At 41.7% G+C, this 18666-nt stretch overlaps 2 protein-coding genes across 3 annotated transcripts in view; both read left to right on the top strand.

The window, feature by feature from the left end:
* rps10 (ribosomal protein S10) overlaps nucleotides 1-18666 on the top strand; it is a 150952-nt gene that overhangs the window by 109992 nt on the left and 22294 nt on the right. The gene's annotated exons all lie outside the window — the stretch shown is intronic.
* LOC127607132 (SAM pointed domain-containing Ets transcription factor) lies at nucleotides 6200-18618 on the top strand. 2 transcript variants are annotated; one of them, XM_052075240.1, is made up of 6 exons: nucleotides 6200-6464; nucleotides 12680-13106; nucleotides 14643-14840; nucleotides 14911-14958; nucleotides 16186-16320; nucleotides 17353-18618. In XM_052075240.1, the coding sequence occupies exons 2-6, from the start codon at nucleotides 12689-12691 to the stop codon at nucleotides 17529-17531; spliced, it is 978 nt and encodes a 325-aa protein (XP_051931200.1). In that variant the 5' UTR covers nucleotides 6200-6464; nucleotides 12680-12688; the 3' UTR covers nucleotides 17532-18618. The 2 variants fall into 2 exon arrangements, with proteins under 2 accessions (XP_051931200.1, XP_051931201.1); XM_052075241.1 differs by lacking the exon at nucleotides 6200-6464 and adding an exon at nucleotides 10703-10843.

Genomic DNA, 18666 nt, shown 5'->3' with positions numbered 1-18666 from the left:
GACAAGGAATACACTAGGCCGCCATCGTTGATCCCAAAAAACGAATCGCTTTATTTTCTTGAACACAAATTAAGGCTTTATCAAATGGATTAATAAAACTTCTACAATACACTTAAACGAAATACGAAATCAGTTCCCATAAAGTACGAAATAAGCAAACACGAAGTACAAAATAAGCAAACACGAAGTACGAAACAAGCAAACACGAAGTACGAAATAAGCAAACACGAAGTACGGTCAAAAAAAGGTGTTGCTCCATGCCCTACTGTTTTCCTAATGATATTTACATAAATCTAGCCTCTTAACAGACTGAAAACAGGACAACCAATGGAGCCCAGATACTTCAATGTTATTAATAAATTTGTTCTAATAAAATATCAACTATAAACCAAACGCCTTGCATCTATTAAATTCTACTTATTCAAAAGGCTGCATTTATAATTTAACCAAATTTTCCTTATGGCTCTAACACCATTGTAATTATCTGTTTAATCTGAGTAGGCTTTCAATGTTAATGACAAAAAATACTACATGGGAAAAAAGTACTGATTTTCGATCATTAATTTTTTAGGAAAAAGCAGGAACATTACATAGGTTTATTACATAGTAATCACGTGCAACCTTCTACATTTTCGAATTAAGTAAATCCAAAGGATATTTTTTTCAGTGTCCCCTTGACTAGTTACCGGTACAGTATTATCATTTAGTATTGCTGTGAAGCTTGTCGAATACACTTTTTATTTTGCAACATGAACACACTGCAATTTGAATTTCGCTTGTTATTCTGCTTCCTGTTTGCCGCCTCAACTCAAATTCAAGAATTGAGATATCGTCTGGGTCGTTTTCAATTAAATTGCAAATTTCATACGGCCCCAATATACACCGTACATAATCCAACAATGATCAATATATGATTAGAACTTGAATGCCAGTGTCCATCAAAATTGTCTTTGTAAATGTTTGAATCCTTTTAATGTCATTTATTTGTACAGGTGTGCCGAAAATATCTGGACAGTGATCGTGCATTCGGTGGAAAACGATCCATTCATAAAGTGGTTATCCCGAAAGGTGTGCCTGTGCGTGTACAAATATTGACATCTTTATTCCTTTTGTTTTTTTTAACCAGAAGATTCCGTGATATCCCATCGGCCTCACACCTTTCATTAATGCTCAGTCAACACGCTGGTTTTGTTTGACAACCGCTGTCAAGTCAAATAGACAGCACAAAGCACATCACACAAAAATATCACAATTGCCAAAAAAAAAAAATCATATCCGTGTGGAGAGGTAGGGGGGTGGAGGTGATCCTCTCATGAAAAACGGGTCTCTCCTTGCAACGTATAGGATGGATGACATTTCCTGCCAGCCGAAGTGTGTTAGTTAAAATTCACTGATCTTAATCTCAGGTCATTTGACACTCACGCGCACACGCACACACACACACACACACACACACAAACGTATTTGAGGGTTGCCAAATCTAAAGACGGGAAATTTTTGCTTATGATGTTTTTGTATTGGATTTCATTTGTGACCGTTTTTATTTTCGTCTTGTAAAAAAAAAATCATCAAAAGGTTGCCATTCATTTCTCGGAGTGCACGGAGGGGTCAAGGTGACATCAAGGAAGCGCCATCTGCTTGTTGGAGGAGCTCCTGGCAGCATCGTATAAATATGATTATGTGGCTTTTATGAACCAGGAAGAAGGGAACGCCACAGGCATCATAAACGAGAAAAAACATGCACATACGTATGCAGAAAAAAATACCTTTTCATATGAAAGCAAAAAGTGCTGCATGGATGTCAGACATCTGTCTTTACTCAAGAGACGTATCGGTCAATGAATTATTTTTACTTTTTTTCTATTGCTTTTTACACACTTTTGTGAAAAAGAAAAAAAAGTAAACCATTACTTTCTTCTGAAACGATATGACTATGTTCAAACGTGTGACCTTTTCTTGAAAAATAGAAAATAATTCTTCAATATAGAAATAACCTTTCTGAAATTATGCAGCTTGTTTCGTTAAAATCTGCAACTTTTTATTGAACATACAGCTTAAGTCATGGTTTGGCACCCACAGATTCACCTATTCGTGGATTGTTTTAGATGTACAACATGTAGTGTACTACATATTTACATTTATTTTCAACCAAAGATTACCCTTATTGTTGACTACCAGTATATACAACTTTTCTCACAATCATTTTTTTCATGTATTTTCGCAGAACATATTTTTGAAAGTGGCGAAAACAGACATCTATTTTCTCTGAAATACAAATATTTTTCTCTCCGAAAAAAACACCCCGCAACCCTTGTGAGGGTAAAGCGGATCAGAAAATGGATAGATGGATTGATGGAAAAAAAAGCAACATGTTTTTTTTTCTTCTCGAAAATCTACATCTACTCAAAAAAATGAGATAGGTTTTTTTTCTTTGAGCAAAGATAGATCAAATTTATGAAAGATGTTCACACATCCTGAAAGCTGCTGCATGTGATACATTGATGTTATGATTGGCAAGTGAAAACGCTGAAGAATGCAGCATCACGTCACCTTTGACCTCTCGCGAAATCACCTTTGCCTCTAGCAAAAGCGTGTTTGTCAACTCCGTTGGAGTGACCTGGGCGACGGCGGGCTGCTCGGGTCGGCGAGGGGTGGTTTGAGGGCTTTGTGTCCCGTTGTTGACTCAGGGTACACCTGCACATGCTCGTGACTCATTCTTGTCTGTTAGCTTCTATTAGTTTACCGGCGCTCAAGCGTGACAATGTTGTTCCTCGTCCAAAGGAAAGTTCAGATGTCACTCGAAGAAACTGCCATGCAAATGACGAAAGCCCAAAGCTAACATGCTAGCTTTCCAATCCACAGGCCTTTTTACATAGTCTGGCATTTTGATTAATGTCCACTATCTTCTGACACAGTATGTTGAAATGATGGAAATACAGTTTTTTTTAATTTTGGTGTTTTAGCAAGTATGTATGTCACACCTGTTACAATTTCTTTATTTCTTTATTTTGGTAGGCAGAAATCAATCCAATTAGTTGCTGCACAGCTACCTGTTGCTAGACTTCTTGAGATCAGCCACTTCAGTTATGGTCCGGTGGTACATCCCGTGTAGGGGCTTGTCCTCCCATGATGGTCCCTCTTCCAGCGTCTCATCTTCTGTTCCCCATTGTCTGAGACATTCTCTGAGTACGTCACCCGTTGGAGCCTTCTCCTTGATGTATTCATGGAGCTTGCATGTTTCATCCTGGACAGTGGCTCTCACACTCACTAGTCTCCGGCCTCCTTCCTTTCGGCTTGTGTACAGTCTCAGGGTGCTGGATTTGGGATGAAAACCTCCATGCATGGTTAGGCTTTCGGGTCTTAACGTCCGTGGTCTGAATCTCTTCCTTTGGCCACCTTATTATTCCTGCAGGGTATCTGATCACTGGCAGGGCATAGCTGTTTATTGCCCGGGTCTTATTCTTGTCATTGAGCTGGCTTCTTAGGACTTGCCTCACTCGCTAGAGGTATTTGGCCGTAGCCGCTTTCCTTGTTGCCAGTTCGAGGTTGCCATTGGCTTGTGGTATACCAAGGTACTTGTAGCTGTCCTCAATGTCTGCTATTTTTCCTTCTGGGAGTGAGACCCCTTCAGTGCGGACTACCTTTCCTCTCTGAGTCAGCATCCGACTACATTTCTCAAGCCCGAATGACATCGCGATGTCGCTGCTGTAGATCCTGGTTGTGTGGATCAGGGAATCTATGTCCCTTTCGCTCTTAGCATACAGCTTTATGTCATCCATGTAGAGGAGGTGACTGATTGTAGCTCCATTTCTGAGGCGGTATCCATAGCCTGTCTTGGTGATTACTTGGCTTAGGGGGTTCAGTCCTATGCAGAACAGCAGTGGGGAGAGTGCATCACCTTGGTATATGCCACATTTGATGGACACTTGGGTAAGTGGCTTGCCATTGGCTTCAAGTGTGGTTTTCCACATCCTCATCGAGTTCGCAACGAAGGCTCTTAGGGTCCTGTTCACCTTATACAACTCCAAGCATTCAGTGATCCATGTCCACACGTGCATACACATCCTTGTTATCACCGTTTTCATCGCTCCGGTTCTTTTTCCCCCGTGACGTGGCTTGACCTGCAGAGCGCACGTGGGAATCCGTGCAACTGGTCAGGCAGCCGCGTCGCGGTCACCCCCTCCTTACCCCGCCTTCCCATTCATCCTCCCCCTTATACATGTTATGTCTTGTGACTTGTTGTAACTGTCATATGCTTATTCATGTGCTAGGGTCTATTTTTATCCTGGACTTAAATTATCGTCAGAAGAGGATAGTTCGAGCATGTTTTTTTTCCCTCTCCCTACCCAGCGTTTTTCCTTTCTGAATTCTAATTGTAATTTCCCCATTGCGGGACAAATAAAGGATATCTTAATGTATGTGGCATTGTGTCATAGGCTTTCTTGTAATCAATCCAGGCTGTGCACAGGTTGGTATGTCGGGACCTGCAGTCTTGTGCGACTGTTCTGTCAACCAGGAGCTGATGTTTGGCTCCTCTGGTATCTCTACCAATGCCCTTCTGTGCTTCGCTCATGTATTGATCCATGTGTCCACTTATCTTAGCCGTAATGATGCCTGACATGTGCTTCCATGTTGTGGAGAGACAGGTTATTGGCCGATAGTTGGATGGGGCTGCACCCTTTGAGGGATCCTTCATGATCAGGATCGTTCGCCCTTCGGTTAGCCATCCTGGGTGAGTCCCATCCCTCAGCAGTTGGTTCATTTGTGCTGCTAGGCGCTCATGGAGTGCTGTGAGTTTCTTTAGCCAGTAGGTGTGGACCTTGTCCGGGCCTGGTGCTGTCCAGTTCTTCATATGTGAGACTCTTTCCTGTATGTCTGCCACTGTTATGATAACTGGGTCCTGTTCAGGGAGGTTTCTGTGCTCCTCTTTCAGGGTCACCAGCCATTGTGCACTGCTGTTATGTGCAACCTCCTTATCCCATATGCCTTTCCAGTACCTTTCAGTTTCCAATCTATCTATCTATCTATCTATCTATCTATCTATCTATCTATCTATCTATCTATCTATCTATCTATCTATCTATCTATCTATCTATCTATCTATCTATCTATCTATCTATCTATCTATCTATCTATCTATCTATCTATCTATCTATCTATCTATCTATCTATCTATCTATCTATCTATCTATCTATCTATCTATCTATCTATCTATCTATCTATCTATCTATCTATCTATCTATCTATCTATCTATCTATCTATCTATCTATCTATCTATCTATCTATCTATCTATCTATCTATCTATCTATCTATACATCTTTTTTTCTTTGCTGCGCCACATGCTGGAGGTACGGGAAAAAAACTAAATAAAATTGTGACATTGTTTCTTTTCCCACCTATTAATTGGGGGGAAAAAAAATTAATCCAGTTGCATTCCAATTATGCATATTATGGATGAATTGTGTGTCGCTGATGGTGTGGGGGTTCACTCGGCTGATTTGTATGCAGGTAGCTTGGGATCGGTTCTGACACGGTGACGGTATAGATGTAGGTGTGAATGGTTGTTTGTCTCTATGTGTGCCCTGCAACTGACTGGTGACCTGTTCAGGGTGTAGTCTGCCTTTGCCTGAAGTCAACTGGGATAGTCTCCACCCCCCACAGCCCTCTTTAGAATAAGTGGTGTCAAAAATGCATGGACTTTCTGCACGCTTAAATAAACATGGTTACCCTCATAGCATAATTCTCTGAATCATTTTAACATATTCTCGACAGTCAGTGAAACGTACCAATGTACTTGCTAAAAGTATTTGATGATTTGTTTTCTTGTTTACCGAAACATTCAAATGTGACTGAAAAAAACTATGCTATTGGGCTCATGGTATTTCACTTCTAATTTTTTTCACCTTACATAAACAGCTAAAAGACAAAAGAATTGAACGAGATTGACAGTTTCTCTTTTCTTTAATTTAAATATTATATCATTATATACTGTATATGCTGCTCTCATTTCACTTTCATCCTCTGGGGTCAACTAGCTGTTTGGTGAGGCCTGATCTGATGCTCGCGCGCGCACACACACACACACACACACACACACACACATGCACATGACAGCTTGTGTGCATAGGTAAACAAAGGCAGCCCTATAAATTCAAATAGCTGTCAATGGAGGTGGAATTCCTTCATTGTGTCAGTGTGTCGGCCCCGAGCAGATGCTTTGACTCCAGGCAAGTTTGCAGTTGGCCTTCAGGCTGGCACTCCCAACTTAACCCACAAAATTATTCTAATTATATTAAGATCTTGAAGCCTCCATCTTGCCCCCTTTTGTTTTTCCCAATGTACCCCCATCCCAAAGCAGCAGACGGCCGTCACCTCAGGTGGTCACACGTGATCCCAGCCTAAAGCCATCAAGAGCATCACTTCATCTCGTGAACGGCATCAGCTGGAGAATCCCAACCCAGGTAAGAGGTCCCCCGACTCATGATGACTGCTGAATATTTGGGTTTGAACAAAAATTATTATCATGTTTAATTCAATTCACTTTCAGGATGTCGTACAATATTCCATGGGGCTACATTGTTAAGGGTTCAAAACTGTTTTGACAAAGTGAGAGAATGAATTGCATTTTATTAACCCCTTTTAAAAATGAATATTTTGACAGCCTTCTGATTTCAAAACTAATTATCCACGATCTTGATGTGTATATGTGATAATGTAAGGCAATCATACATTTAGATGGGTTCATAGTCATAATGGCCATCCAAGGAAAACCATAAGTACAATGTGGACCATGATTTAAAAAAACAAAAACAAAAACAAAAAACAAAGCTGTTTGAAGGCATTTCAGAAAAGTATGACTTGGGTCTAAAAATTATTCCATTATTATTATTATAAAAATAGATCATAATTAAATTGTATTTTACTACACACTCCAGCATTTTGAAAGTTCCATTTTAGAATGTATTATTCATTACATTTTATTATGATTATGATTATGATTATTATTATATATTTTGATCATTGTCATTATTCACATAAATATGCAACCCGAGTAAGGATAGGTGGTTCCGAAACTGGAAGGAAGGATGGCACTTTGGAATCCATAGATTTTATTTTCAATTTTTATTTGATGCCATTGAATTATATGGCATTTTGTAACTACAATTTCCAGGTGATCAAAACTATTTTGATCAGAGCCATACCGGTATTTTAAGTACCGGTATAGCTTTTTTGTTAAAATAAAATATTGGCATTTTCTGACTTTCGGATTATTTCCTTTACTGTTCAGAATTTTCAGATAAAATCACAATTCCATCAATTCTGAGGGGTTGAGTCTAAATGGAGTGTGAACCCTAAATGCAAAAGCACCACCCCTTTGTCTGTGACCTTTCAGGCTAAGGCAAAAAAGACACACTCATGGCAAACACCCCTACATAGCTGTCCGCACGCACACGCACACACACACACACATACACACACACACACACACACACACTAAATGTTTGTTGGTCACTTTGAGGAAGATGTCCCTTTCTTCTTTGGCTATTTCCTACTCATTAACTCACATCTAAACACTGTCACACTGTTGCAGTGATCATGAACGATGACCAAACGGGTTAATTTTAAGCTTGACAAATTGACTCTCTCGCCAGAGCCCCCCCCCCCCTCGACCCCCCCATCCCACTGATGACCAGGGGTGGCCAAAGTATTCACACTCTGTGCTTAGGTTGAAAGTGTTGATACTCGTGTAAAAAAAAAAAAAACTGGTAAAAGTAGAAATACTCATTCATTTCCTACATTAAAGTATTAGTACAGACTCTGACATGTATTTAAATCCAAAAGTATAACTTTATTTTCACTGTCAGTTGAAGTCCAAGTCCAACTTGCCACTTGGCTCAACAAAAACATGATAAAATGATGTCCCTCTTTTTAACAATGCGTTTACTCAACTTGTCTGCTAAATTTGTGATGCGACTCCAAAAACAAACAAAAACAAAGAAAAAAGAAAAAAGAAGTTATTGAATATTTTATATTTTTACTGCAATATGGGACTTGTCCTGTCATGGCTCGCCACCGATGCATCATTGCATTATTTGATTGGCATAGTTTTTAACACTTCCTAGTGCAACCCAGGATTTAATTTTTTATTTGAATTTATTTTTTTTTAGCCAGGCATACGGGACCAGCAGTGTCTGAGTCTTGAAGTCCTAAGCATGAAACGCTGTCTGCATTATTGGTTGCAGTATGTCCCACTCCCTTTTCAGCTGGGGGTCCCAGCTCATTCATTGCCTTGGTTGCCTGCCCTACTGCAGCGTCTTTGACTCTTTTTGAATCAGGCAGGTAAATGCCGCTCGCGAGAAATCTACGGTAATCCTTCACAGCGACCAAAAGCCAGTCTCACGCCACAGTTTTTTTCCCACTCAATGGGCGCATGTGTGCGGAAGCGATGCAGTTCCCATGGCGGGGAGTCTGACTTTGCTGAGCAAATGTCGTCTAATGCTCCTGAAATGAATATCAGGTTCTTGACCAAACTCATTTAGAGATCAGTCAGTGATTTAAGTCCCCCTGCCTCACCACCACCTTTTCCCAGTGGCCCCTCTTCCATTTGGACAAAGTTAATATGGCTAAATTTGCTTTGCTAATGGGCTTAGCACAAGCTGTCGCAGAGCAGACACGCAGCAGTGGATTGCAGAGACTAAAATGTGGCTTAGAGGAACCACAAAGGGAGATAAAAGGAAGATGAGGAGGCGACTTTGCAGTGGGGGGTTCCAAATCATTGAATCACACACGGTGAGGGGCAAGCCTCTTTTTTTCTTTTTTTATTCTGGGCGCTTGGAGCGATAACTTAATTCAAGTTTGGGGAAACAACCACGGAAAAGAAATGAAAACATAAATTACTCAGAAATCCGAAAATAACGATTCGACAGACAAAGTGATTGACTGACCGACTAATCAACAAGATGACCGACTGACGATCTGAAAACGAATTGACTGACTGCTGACCTAACTGGCTGACTGAGCGACTAACTTAAAGATAGACTGACAGACTGAATAACCAGAGACTAACTGACTACTAAATAACTGACAAACTAAAGAAATGTTTTGAATGACGGGCCTAACAACTGACCGACCAACTTATTTATTGACTGACTGTATTACTAACCTTTTGACTGACTGACTGGCTAACGAAAGCTAATCAACTAACTGACATAACTGACGAACAAATGATCTAACTACCTAAGTGACAGACTGAGCAACTCACCAATTGGCAAATGAGCTACAGACAGAATGACTGACTAACCAACCACAGTAACTAAATGACTGACTCCCAACTGTCAATTTACTCAACTGTCTTGAATGACTGACTTAACCACAAAACAACAACCAAATATTTAACCTAATTATATACTCGCTGATTGACTGAAAACCAATACACTGACTTGCTGGGTAACTAACTGATCTACAAACCCACTTACTGACTGACTGACTGACTGACTGACTGACTGACGTTGCGGTAACTAACTATGTGACTCCAGCCTAATTATCTGACCAAATAATTCAATCTCTTATTGACAAACTGGACAACCCACCAACTGACTGAACTAAATGAGTAATTATCTCACTGACCGACCGACTTATTGACTGATTGACTGCCTAACTGACTAACCACCGTAAGTGACTGACTGCTACCTACATGGAAAACCAATTAACTGACTGACTAATGAATTGACTGACCGATCGACTGACGAACTCATTGAGAGAAAAATACGCAACCGACTAACTAGCTCACTAATTGACTGACTAACGAAACATTCCCATGTGCTTTTGAAGATCAGACCTAAAATCGCACGTCTGACTTCCTTTACCTGGTTGACTGGCGTATACCGATTATTTGATTGGATTACGTCACAGTAAAGAATGCGCCCTATGGATTCTGCCTAGCAACAAGGGGCCATGCAAATGTGACCTGACCAAGAAATGCATATCTCTACAGAGTTTATACGATTTGGATTACAAAAATTGTCTGTAGGGTTTGAGTACATGTGAATCCACAGCTGGGTATCTTAAACAATTCTTGAGGTATTCTGGTTAGATGGGTTGGCTTAATAATTCCCGAATACTTAATTGTGACTTGAATTCTTTGACGACGTGGTCAAACAGAGCACATGTGCTTTGCGAAGCATGTCTTTATTGCTGATAAGGTGCCGGCCGATCACATTCTCGTATGCCACCTGTGTCGGGTACACATGGCGACAGGCATCGCCCTGAGATTACAACACTTGCGCCACAGCTGAGTTCCATAAAAGAACACTTGCGACGGCTGGACGGCTGTCATAAAAGTAGAAAAAGAACAAGTCTACCTTGGTTTGTTTATTCGTATTGTGAAGCTAAAGCGTTCCAGCACATTACGTGAGCCGAGTTTGATTAAAAAAACTCCAGCTGACAGGAGAGCCAGAAGGCCGCGGTGGTGACGGCACCTTGAAAGTGAAGTGGCTGAAGGGGCTGAAGCGGGTCAGCTACCCCCAAGACAGCGACCATTCTGTACCATTGACCCACAAATTTAGCCCAATCCAGTTTGCCCCATGCCTGCCTGTATCACTGTGCGGGCTTTAGCCCTCTCTGGGGTCAGTACCCTCCGACACCAACCTCAACAGCATTTTGTCTCCATCAGGGTTTTTAAGGCAGCTCACCATTTTGGTTCTTGCCTGATGTTGCAATGGATCTCCTCGTTGGACGACCTGCTTGGATGATTTAGCGACTGGATTGCGATATTGCCCCAGGAACTCATAATGGATCTGATTTAGGAACTCACAAAACGACAACACTCAAGGATATTTTTGTAAGTTTTTATGGATCTATGAAAGCGAGTTTGGAAACAAAAACTAAATACAAATACTACACACTGTAACAGTGCTGTTTTTTGACCATAAGTCGAGAACAGGAACAAATATTGCCAATAATGAGAGACTGCTATGTCAGACGAGAATTGATTGTATGCGAAAGACGTAATGGCACGGTATGTAATTTTTTTTAGGTTTGAAACAAGAGAGAAATAATTATACAGTATAACAAATTATTACAAATCATTTGAATAATTTATAATGGTAGTGCTGCAGGGTTCAATCCCATCTCCAGCCTTCCTGTGTGGGGCATATTCTCGCCGTGCCTGCCTGGGTTTTCTCCGGGTGCTCCGGCTTCCTCCTACATTCCAAAAAAACATGCATGGCAGGCTGATTGAACACTCCAAATTGTCCTTTGGTGAGAGTGGGAGTGTGGATGGTTGTTCATCTATGTGTGCCCTGCGATTTGGTGGCAAAATGTTCAGGGTGTCCCCCGCCGATTGCCCAAAAACAGCTCGGATAGGCTCCAGCACCCCACGCGACCCTTGCGAGGTTAAGCTGATTAGAAAATGGATAGATGGATGGATAAATAGATACATATACTTGTATGCATCTTTTATGTGGGTTGCTTTGTATATGTGACATAATGAATACATTTGATCCTTCAACCAAAGGGCTTTTTTTTTCCATTGACAGGCGCATATGCACCTGCTATAAAAAAATGGAACATGATTTTCATGCCGGGGTTGGTGTAGTTTACCATGTTTGGGAATTTGGTTGACCACGCTGCGCCATGCAGGTCCTTCTGGTGGACCGAGGACAATTTGTTTTCCATGCCGACGAGGCACCTGACAATTTGGTGAGAGAAAGTAGACTTATCTTTAGATTTACTAAAAGGTCCAGTTGTGGTACAGGTGGTGTAACGCGATTTTGGTGGATTTGATCCAAGTGCTGCAGTCGGAGTCTAAGCTCTATGTACATATTTGGTGGATGTCATTATATTTCATTCATAAATAATAAACAACAGCATGCATCATCCATCCATCCATCCATTTTCCGATCCGCTTATCCTCACAAGTGTGGCGGCAGGTGCTGGAGCCTATCTCAGCCGTCTTGGGGCCGTAGGCGGGCGACACCCTGAACCGGTTGCCAGCCAATCGCAGGGCACACAGAGATGAACAACCATGCACACCCGCACTCACACCTCGGGACAATTTAGAGTGTTCAATCAGCCTGCCATGCACGTTTTTGGAATGTGGGAGGAAACCGGAGTACTCGGAGAAAACCCACGTAGGCCCGGGGAAACATGCAAATTCCACCCAGGGAGGCCGGAGCTGGAATTGAACCGGTACCTCTGCACTGTGAAGTCGACTTGCTAACCACTGGACCACCGGGCCTCCCCGGCATGCATCAAATCCTCTGAATTATTCTAGAAATCAATTGCTTTGAATGTGTTATTATTATTATCCTATTAAATATATATTTTAAAATCTTCCTCTTGGCTGCGGCACAGCTTGAGGGTGTTGTCACACACAAACACATAAATGGGGGCGATCCTGCGCTCTGCTGATATGTGTTATTCACAATTATGACAACAACATACATCAAACCCTCTAAATCGTCATAGACATCAACTCACTCAATGCATTATTTCGTTCATCATATTTTTAAAACACCCCACTTCAACCGTGGGGTACAATCCGGACGAAAACACACCGCAAAGACTCGCAAACCTTTGCCGCTCAGTGTGACTCGGTGCTTTTGACTGTAGTTTGTAAGAAACAGGGCCCAAATTGTATCATGGCTTCATTGCTGTCCATTTGTTCCATTTACAGGTGTCCGTAATGTCAAATTCCATTGGAAATTTAACAGAAATTACAGTTTATGGATCCCGAACTGGAATGCAGGAGGACTCCCTCACCATCTTGGAGCGAAACAGAGATTCCGGGGAAGAGTGGGATCTGGTGGAGGCCAAGACAAGCAACATGCCGGGCCTCTACCTGCCCTGCTTTGACATGCTGGCCATGGAGGACGCCGCTTGGCTGGTCAAGGTGTCCGAGGCCTCCCCAAACGTGACGCGCTTGGAGCCTCACCGAGAGGAGCCGGAGCAGTGCCCTGTCATCGACAGCCAGGGTCAAGGACTCTCCCCGGGCATGGATGGCCCCGAGGAGGAACGTTCTCTGGAGCAAGTGCAGAGTATGGTGGTGGGCGAGGTGCTGAAGGACATCGAAACGGCCTGCAAGCTGCTCAACATCACGCCAGGTAAAGCAATGTCCCCACTGGAGGTTCAGCCTTCACTTCCAAGGGCTCCCCTAATTCAAGTACACCCATCCGGTCATGGGATCACCCCCTACTGTGAGATTGTGTCCATTAGGAGTGAAGTCACCCCAAAACACACCCTCCACTCACAGGATTGTTCCCAAAAACTCCCTTCGCCGACGTGCACCCTCTGTGGTAGCTCGCCCCCACCGGAGGAGCATTCGCCTCAATGTCAGATCCCTAACATGAGAGGGATCACCTCCACATTCGGCACCCTCTTCACCAGCAGAGGGAAGGCGCACCTCCCCTTCCCTAACCGACATGCTAACTTAACAAAGAGTTTAGGTAACATGCATATAGATAGTCCTTTTCCGCAAAGGGCATATTTATTTGGTGATATTTAAGCTACTGGAACTTAGTCCCAAAATCAACACAGCTCATCCGGCCTGACACATCTCCTCCATCATATCCTCAATGGCGTAAAGCTGTGTTTGCCTGCACCAGGATGTGTTTAATCCTGACCTTTGCATTGCTTCTGTCGGGTCGTGACGGCCGCGTTAGACGTGTAAACAATCCCAGTGAGGGTGAGGCCTCCTCAAACACCAGCGAGCGTACTTGGACACTTGTGTACGCTATCATAAAAGCGTTGTCATAAAACATGTGTTGACTTTGCATCGAACATGTGCAGAAAGAGAAGGAAATTGTCAGAAAAGATGGTGTTTTGGGTTATTTCCGCTGTCGCTTTCTTATCGTCTCTATATCGATGAGCTGTTTATTTGCAAATGGTTGGTTAGTTAGTTAGTTGGTTGGTTGGTTAGTTAGTTAGTTAGTTAGTTAGTTAGTTAGTTAGTTAGTTAGTTAGTTAGTTAGTTAGTTAGTTAGTTAGTTAGTTAGTTAGTTAGTTAGTTAGTTAGTTTTCAGCTTACAAATAAATCACACAACCTTTCCTGAAGCTAAATCCTGAATGTAGATCCAAGTAGTTGTCCCCAGCCAACCAGCTAACCCATTGATTAACTAACTAGCTAACAGAATGACTGACAACTCACTCATTCACATCTAGTCTGAAGGACCAACCAACAGTATGACTCACCATGAGTCAGACTAACTAACCATTTGACAGGGTAAAAAGTTAACGAATTTGTTGACTCACTAAATAACTAACCGGCCAACTGATTCACTAACTAAATCTAAAAACGGACACATTGACTCATTACCTATCAGACAGACTGATCAACTATCTTTCAGACTAACTCACTCACTGGTTCACTACCTACTGAGCGATTGATGACGCAGTAACTCACTAAAAAAATGAACAAGATGTCTAACTCTCTAACACGCTATCCAACCAATTGACCAACTAATGCCTTAACTGGTTGACCCAGTAACTAACTGACTGACGAACTTACAAACTCACAGTATTCATGTTTAAAAACAAATAAACAAACAAAAAAAACAGCACCAAAAATCCCAAATACATGTACAACATTTGACGCATTATTTTTTAAAATGATGATCTAGTTGTTGTATATGTTGGATTAGACCCGATGGAGTGGAACGTGGGCAATGTTCAGAAGTGGCTGCTGTGGACGGAGCACCTGTACCGACTTCCTCACGCAGGGAGGACCTTCCACGAGTTGACGGGGAAAGACCTATGTGCCATGAGCGAGGAGGACTTTCGCCAGCGCTCACCGCAGTGTGGGGACACACTACATGCACACTTAGACATTTGGAAGTCAAGTGAGTCACTAAATCGACACAGCAGCACTGTCACATTTACAGCTCCCTAACTAGTGTCTACTCTCTGCAGCTGCCTGGATGAAAGAAAGGTGCACAATTGGAGACAACAAAAATCCAGGTAGGTGGCCAAATACACATGGAGGCAACATTTAATGTGCATCTTTATTTGAACACGATATCCATCCAGTGGCATAAGGTGGGTAACCAGCTCCCGGGGGAAGGCAAAGGTTACCTTCAAATTATAATAAACCACTGACTAACTAACTGACTTGGTCACGAACTAACTAACTGACCAAGTATCTGATGGACTGATGGACCGCACAACCAACAAGCAATTAACAGTCTTAATGACTGACCGATGTAGTACAACTGCCCAATAATCCGCCTGACTGGGGAAGACCAACTGATCGAGCAACTAACTAAGCATTTAACCAGGCTCACTGGCTGACTGACTGACTAAGTAACTAGCTGTCAGAAGGACTGTACAACCATCTGTTCAACTAAGAAGCTAATCAACTTACATATCGACCAATTGACTAACCAGTAACTAATTGACTGAATGACTGACTGATTGATCAACTAACTCAATGACTGCCACTGATTGAGCAACTCAATAAACAATTAACAACCCTGTTTGAATTACTGACGGACTGACTGACAACTGACTATCAAACTGATTTTCTGACAACCGACTCACTCGACGTCCATATGATTGACCAACCAACCAACCAACCAAACAACCAAATGTCCAACGACTAACTAACTAACTGGTTCACTTGATAAATTAATACCCGGCTGTCCAAACAGCCAACTGCCTGATCGACCAATAAAGTAACCAACTTACACACTGACCTACCAATCCACTGAATAACTAACTAAATAATTACCGATTTGCTGAATGGACTGACTGACAAAGTAACCGACTGACCAGTTAACTCACTAACTGACCGTCTGACTCCCAAACCAACTCACTAACAAAGGTAGGCTTACTTTAAAAAAAAAAGTTTTTTTACTTTACATTTTTGTGGACAATCAATAATGTCTCAGATGGTTAATAAATCAGCATGTATTGTATTGTATTGTATTGTATTGTATTGTATTGTATTGTATTGTATTGTATTGTATTGTATTGTATTGTATTGTATAGCCATCAATAACTTCTAGAATGTTCAATACTGTAACACAAGTAACATCAAATATCATCGGCTCGCATAAACAACAAAGGGATGCGGGTACCTTTGTGGTTGACAGGGCCTATAGTTCTAAAAGCACCACACACATCAATAAGTCAGCGTATTCTTGTGTGTTTATTTGAAATCATGATTCATATTCTGCACATGTGCAGGTGCTGAGGACCTTTGGTCTGAGGCAGATTCTTCTTGTTCAGGTCAACCGATCCACTTGTGGCAGTTCCTTCGAGAACTTTTGCTCAAACCTCACAACTACGGACGCTGCATCCGCTGGCTCAACAAAGACAAAGGTACAGTAGATTATGATGCAAACGCATGGAACATTGATCTTTTCTCTACAACCCAACCAACATACAACATAAAAGACATAAAAATAAGTCTAGAATTTAAGCTTAACTTTCATGAAAATATTTCATGCTTTGGATTCGAATAATGTAATGTATTAAACTATATTGCATACTGGAAATCCATTCCAAATTCTTCCAAATGACCCGGCTAATTGAAATAAAATATTATTATCAAACAATGAATACAGGTAAACTTAATTAAAATCAAATGGAAGTTTCAATATTAAGTTTGCAAATGTTAATAAAAGGTAAAAAAAAGGGGAAAAAAGAATTTGAAGTTTAAAAAAGCATTCAACATGAAATAAGCGATGGCAGTACAATAATGTACAATTTTCACAAATATTTTTGAAGTCTCGGATATCATGATTTTTATTTAAACACAAAACTTTTGCCACAGTAAAAATGACATTAAAAATTGGGATTTTTCTCAAGGAAGTTTGTTTACATTTTTTGCAACATCAATGCAGCTCATGTTGCTATGAATAAATAACTAAAGCATAAAGACGAAAGGGTTTGCGCGTCGAGCTCACAGTGCAGAGGTCATGGGTTTAATCCCAGCTCAGGCCTCCCTGTGTGGAGTTTGCATGTTTTCCCCGGGCCTGCGTGAGTTTTCTCCAGGGACTCCGACTTCCACCCACATTCCAAAAACATGCATGCCAGGCACTATAAATTGTCCCAAGGTGTGAGTGTGAGTGCGGATGATTAATCGTCTCTCTGTGTCCTGCGATTGGCTGGCAACCGGTTCAGGGTGTCCCCCGCCTACTGCCCAAAGACAGCTGAGATAGGCTCCAGCACCCCCCCCCCCCCCCCCCACATGACCCTTGTGAGGAGAAAGCAGATCGGAAAATGCATGGATGGATGGACAAAGACGAAGGACTCATGACATTGTGCCAAATACTGTATACTGTGACACACTTTGTCAACAAAATACCTCTCTAGTCATATTACAATATGCCTTTGTCCTTGTGGCTTAAGGTATCTTTAAGATTGAAGATTCAGCCCACGTGGCACGTCTGTGGGGTCTGAGGAAGAACCGGCCGGCCATGAACTACGACAAGCTGAGCCGCTCCATCCGCCAGTACTACAAGAAGGGTATCATCCGCAAGCCCGACGTCTCTCAGAGGCTTGTGTACCAGTTTGTGCACCCCGTGTGATGCAAAAAAAAAAAAGCACAAAACTCTCCATCCGCCCTGCGACCTGTGGGTGTGTGCTCATGGTCTTCCACTCAGGCATGGACCAAACAATGAGGACGGTCTAAGACAACAACTGGGAGTTAATATTGTCAGAAGCACATACTGCCTGTTTATTTTTGCCTTTGTTTTTTACTTAGGGATTTTGAGTTTGAGAGCACGTTGAAGAGTGATTTGCACTTCTGCCTCACAGTTCAGAGGTTCTGGATTCAAATATCAGCTTGTTATGTGGAGTATGCATATTCTCCCATCGTTTGCATGTTTTTTCTTCCCATACCCCCCAAAAATGTACATATCAGGTTCATGAAAGACTCATAATCATCCACGCTAAAGGTGTGAATGTAAATGGTTGTTGTGTATATACAGAATATGCTTTGCAATTGTCTGGCGACCACTTAATGATGCATTTTGCATCTCTCGCAAATTAAACTTTACACGATGAATAACAAAAACAAGGGGGGGGGGGTAATCATGCAAGTCGACAAAGTAAAAAATATATATATTTACTGTATATATATGTATAAAATGCTCACTGTGTTGGTGTCAATAACAAATAATTACATATACAATGCCAGAGACACAGCAAGTCAGGAAAGGTGAAAAGTAAGCTCAAGCCCAATGTTTTGTTTGAGTTGTTGATCAGTTGTCTTGATCAAATATCTGGTTCATGAATGTCACCATTTTAAAAGGGGTTTGAACAGTGGCGCTTCCATTTTGGTTCAGCATCAGAGCAAGGTTTCATTTGTTTTCATTACTTTCAATGTCTCGTGGCAGGTTGGAGGCGTTTTTAACATGGGACTCCAAGTAAGTACTCATCGAAAACTTTATTTTATAATCTCGTCATTCGATTTGATTTTGATTTGATTTGACTTTTTATTTGGTCTCCCATAGGAGAAACTTGTCTTGGAAGACAGGCCCCCCATGCCGCTCCATACATTGAGCAGTACATACAGTATACAATACATTCCTATGATCTTATAATGAAGCACAAAATGGGGGTCACCTCTGTGAAATCTCTGAGTGTCATCATTAATAAAGTGACAACAGGTGATTTTTGATTTTCTACTGACCAGTCAATATTTTGTCTATGAAGACGCAA

Source organism: Hippocampus zosterae, chromosome 9 (genome assembly GCF_025434085.1).
Source record: "Hippocampus zosterae strain Florida chromosome 9, ASM2543408v3, whole genome shotgun sequence".
NCBI lineage: Eukaryota > Metazoa > Chordata > Actinopteri > Syngnathiformes > Syngnathidae > Hippocampus > Hippocampus zosterae.
The sequence above is the reverse complement of the archived record's forward strand: the minus strand, read 5'-3'. Positions and strand labels throughout refer to the sequence as shown.

Coding starts and splice junctions, on each gene's coding strand:
- LOC127607132 (XM_052075240.1), top strand. CDS start 12,689: ATGTCAAATTCCATTGGAAATTTAACAGAAATTACAGTTTATGGATCC. Junction 14,841..14,910: donor CTTAGACATTTGGAAGTCAA/GTGAGTCACTAA, acceptor TACTCTCTGCAG/CTGCCTGGATGAAAGAAAGG. Junction 14,959..16,185: donor TGGAGACAACAAAAATCCAG/GTAGGTGGCCAA, acceptor GCACATGTGCAG/GTGCTGAGGACCTTTGGTCT.